The 337-nt window shown below is 48.7% G+C and overlaps 1 protein-coding gene across 1 annotated transcript in view; it reads left to right on the top strand.

Annotated features, from left to right (window-relative positions):
- Positions 1-10: 10 nt before the first annotated feature.
- The window catches only part of CSUI_009893 (uncharacterized protein), a gene marked incomplete at its 3' end in the record, with an annotated part of 1,251 nt that continues 924 nt past the window's right edge, over positions 11-337 (top strand). Inside the window, exon 1 of the mRNA XM_068070002.1 lies at positions 11-95. Coding sequence (XP_067918026.1) covers positions 21-95 — 75 coding nt within the window. The remainder of the gene's footprint in view (positions 96-337) is intronic.

Below are 337 nucleotides of genomic sequence, written 5' to 3'. Positions count from 1 at the left end.
GAGGCGATCCACTATCCATCATGATGGCAACGACCCCTGTGCATAGGATGGTCGCTCCGACTCCTGGAGAAGGATCGACAGCGAGAGAAGAAGAGGTATGAAAGGGAGGGAAGGGGGGGGGCCTGAGAGAACGGAAGGATAGAAGAAAGCAACAATAGGTGAACTGCTGATATGGGCCCGGCTCTGGTTGAGATCTCCCTCATCATTAGATACACTTCCTCTGCCCTTAGTTTTATATATGAAGGAGGCATTCCCCTCTATAGCAACTATGCTTGGACAGAAGTCACGAAAATAAACAGAAGGTCCAAGTCTTCACACTTCTCTCGATTTCTCTTTA

This window comes from Cystoisospora suis (assembly GCF_002600585.1).
Source record: "Cystoisospora suis strain Wien I chromosome Unknown contig_6273, whole genome shotgun sequence".
In the NCBI taxonomy this organism is placed as follows: domain Eukaryota; phylum Apicomplexa; class Conoidasida; order Eucoccidiorida; family Sarcocystidae; genus Cystoisospora; species Cystoisospora suis.
Note: the sequence above shows the minus strand (reverse complement) of the source record. Positions and strands in the feature narration are given on the sequence as shown.